The sequence below is a fragment of the Colobus angolensis genome, unplaced genomic scaffold (genome assembly GCF_000951035.1).
Source record: "Colobus angolensis palliatus isolate OR3802 unplaced genomic scaffold, Cang.pa_1.0 Scaffold8, whole genome shotgun sequence".
Classification (NCBI taxonomy): Eukaryota; Metazoa; Chordata; class Mammalia; order Primates; family Cercopithecidae; genus Colobus; species Colobus angolensis.
The window spans coordinates 7,894,333-7,897,615 of NW_012121820.1; the positions used below are offsets into that span (position 1 = coordinate 7,894,333).

Here is a 3,283-nt window from a genome sequence, read left to right on the forward strand (position 1 = left end):
CCCATGCCCCGCTAATTTTTGTATTTTTAGTAGAGATGAGGTTTCATCATGTTGACCAGGCTGGTCTTGAACTCCTGATCCGCCCATCTCGGCCTCCCAAAGTGCTGGAGTTATAGGCATGAGCCACTGCGCCCAGCCGGAAACACACACACACACACACACATATATATAAACATAAAACCATTCCTGTTCCAATGCCTTTTTTTCTTCAACATTTTTAAAAAACAAATATTTTTGAGTGCCAGGCACTGTGGATCTCCATTAAAGAATCATTGACTCTGGTGCTATCTTAGTTCCTTTAGATTCCCAGGCAATGCTCAAGGCTGAGGACAGACTCTTGTCCTTATGTAGCTTATAGGCCATCAGGGAAGATAGACATATTCCTTTTAAATAAGAGATTATCATAAAGTTTGATGAGAGGAAGTATACAGGGTGCTACAGGAACACAAAGCAGCGACATCAAACCTTGTCTAGGGTGGCAGAGGTCACCGTGAGGAAGTGACACTATGAATCCAGAGCATAGGGGGAGAGGGTGGTGGTCTGGGAGGCTTGTCCCTGCCACACGTCATCACCCCCACCCCAAACCTGCAGGGTTATCAATCCCTGAGTTACCTCTTGGAAACTCCCTTTGGGGCACCATTTGAAAACTCTGGGCTCAGAGTTCTCTTGGGTTCCTAAAGGTTCTCAGGTCCTCCAGCTCCATGGTTTCCCAGCTAGTTTAGTTGGGTCTAGTGAGGGTCAGGAGCCTCTGTGTGTAAGTTCTAGATGGGAACATGGAGATAGTGGAGCTGACACCCTGTCCCTTTTCTTGTGCCTGTTGTTCCCACAGGGCGGGGTGGTGATTGTCCAAAAGTTCTGGTGGGCCTGTGCATTGTCAGCTGTGTGATGGATGAGAACTGTCAAGCTGGAGAAAAGTGCTGCAAGTCAGGCTGTGGCCGCTTTTGTGTCCCACCAGTCCTGCCCCCAAAACTGACCATGAACCCCAACTGGACTGTGAGGTCTGATTCTGAATTAGGTGAGTACAGTCCATTGTCATCAACAATAACAGGCAACTGCTATGTGCAAAGCACTGGCTTAGGTGCTGGGAAGGGGATTTCAGAAGGTCAGGAAAAGTCTAGTTGGAGAGAAAGAACCTATGTCCCAGATGAAAACCCTCATGCAAACAGTACAGGCTTACATCTGTTCCCGGGTGTGGTGAACCTGGTCCCAGATGAGAACCCTCATATAAACAGTACAGGCTTACACTTGTTCCCAGGTGTGGCTCCCTGGGAGAGGTGGGATTTGATCGAGGCCCTTAAGGCTAGGCAGATGCGACAAAGTGAGGATAGCACACGGGCATGCCAGACATGTAATCTGGTGATTGCTGGCAAAGGAACACAGGGTGGGAATGTGTGGGATATGGTTTGGGAGGTGAGAAGTGGGGGCAGTGTGGGTAAAGGAACAGACATATCTCCACTGGTTTTTTTTTTTTTTTGAGATGGAGTTTCACTCTTGTCACCCAGGCTAGAGTGCAATGGCACAATCTCAGCTCACTGCAACCTCTGCCTTCTGGGTTCAAGCAATTTTCCTGCTTCAGCCTCCCAAGGCTGGGATTACAGGTACCCGCTGTCATACCTAGCTGATTTTTGTATTTTTAGTAAAGACGGGGTTTCACCATGTTGGCCAGGCTGGTCTCAAACTCCTGATCTCAGGTGATCCGCCCACCTCGGCCTCCCAAAGTGCTGGGATTACAGGCGTGAGCCACTGTGCCTGACCATATCTCCAGTTTTTTTTTTTTAATAACAGGAGATATAAAGTTGACATCTGAATAATAAGAGCCTTCAGTGCCAGTTTGGATTGGATTGTCTGGGAAGCAAGGAGCCATTTAAGACTTTTGAGAGCAATATAGGCTAAGCTTTCCTAGGGTGGAGGGAAAACATTTCGGGTAGCTGAAGCCAGGAGGGCACAGCTGTGACTTGATATTTCTTCTACTTGCAGAGATCCCAGTGCCCTAGCTGTGCTGATTTGTCTGGAACTTCTGTGGTAACTCTGGAAGCTTTTCCTGGCAGTCAAGAGAGGGTGACATCCTGGGGCTTGTGACATTTCCAGGAGCACTCATGGCCCTCTCTGCTCTGCTTCTCCTCCTGCCGCTGACCAGAGCCTGGGAAACAGCCCTGGATTGGGCAGTGGGTGTGTGGTGCTTCTCTTTCCCAATAAAGGCTGGTGCTGACCTCTTGTCTGTGCTGTTTGAGGGCTCAGATGATATGGGAGAGCTAGAGGGTATGTGTGTGCCTGTGGGATTGCACGATTTACATATTTAGGACAGATGGGTAATCCATTCTTTGTGACGACTCTGAAAATGGGTTTTGGTTGGGTATGGCTAGGGGAGAGATGGGTGGAAACTAAACTGAGAGTGACTTGCCTTAGATGTCTTTCTCAAGACCTGGTGGGGGTGGAGGTCAGTCTCTTTTAGACCTGCTGACCTTCTTTCTTTTATTGGAGAATGTAGGTTGAGGGTGTAACAGGGGTGAGTGGCTAGTTTTTTTTTTTTGAGATGTAGTCTTGTTCTGTTGCCCAGGCTGGAGTGCAGTGGCGCAATCTCGGCTCACTGCACCCTCTGCCTCCCGGGTTCAAGCGATTCTCCTGCCTCAGTCTCCTGAGTAGCTGGGACTACAGGCGTGCTACCATGCCCTACTAATTTTTGTATTTTTAGTAGAGGTGGGGTTTCATGATGGCCAGGCTTGTCTTGAACTCCTGACCTCAGGCTATCCACCTGCCTCAGCCTCCCAAAGTGCTGGGATTACAGGCGTGAGCCACTGTGCCCGGCCGAGTGGCTAGTTTCTTGTAGTTGCTGGAATGTTCCTACCTTGGACCTCCTTCCTTGAGGGCCAGCCCTTGGCTCCAAGACAAGTAGTTTGTCCCCTCCAGGTAGCTTTATTTTAGGGAGGGGACGTCCCTAGGTTCTTGGGACCAAGATAATTTTTTAAAGTTATGTTTTTTATTTATATGAAATGGATTATATTGTATATCTTGGAGATCTTTCATGTCACATATATTCTTTTAATAGAACTCTATGAATGGATAATTTATTTAATTAGTTATCTTTTTTTTTTTTTGAGACGAAATCTCACTCTGTTGCCTAGGCTGGAGTGCAGTGGCACTATCTCTGCTCAGTACAACCTCCGCCTCCTGGGTTCAAGCAATTCTCGTGCCTCAGCCTTCTGAGTAGTTGTGCCTTTGACTGTTGTAGTAGAAAGCCTGTCTCTACTAAAAATACAAAAATTAGTCAGGTGTGGTGGTGTGA

At 47.8% G+C, this 3,283-nt stretch overlaps 1 protein-coding gene across 1 annotated transcript in view; it reads left to right on the forward strand.

Annotated features, from left to right (window-relative positions):
- The window catches only part of WFDC3 (WAP four-disulfide core domain 3), a 33,770-nt gene extending 31,561 nt beyond the window's left edge, over positions 1–2,209 (forward strand). The window contains exons 6-7 of the mRNA XM_011928916.1: positions 830–1,015; positions 1,978–2,209. Coding sequence (XP_011784306.1) covers positions 830–1,015; positions 1,978–1,994 — 203 coding nt within the window. The 3' untranslated portion in view covers positions 1,995–2,209. The remainder of the gene's footprint in view (positions 1–829; positions 1,016–1,977) is intronic.
- Positions 2,210–3,283: the final 1,074 nt, after the last annotated feature.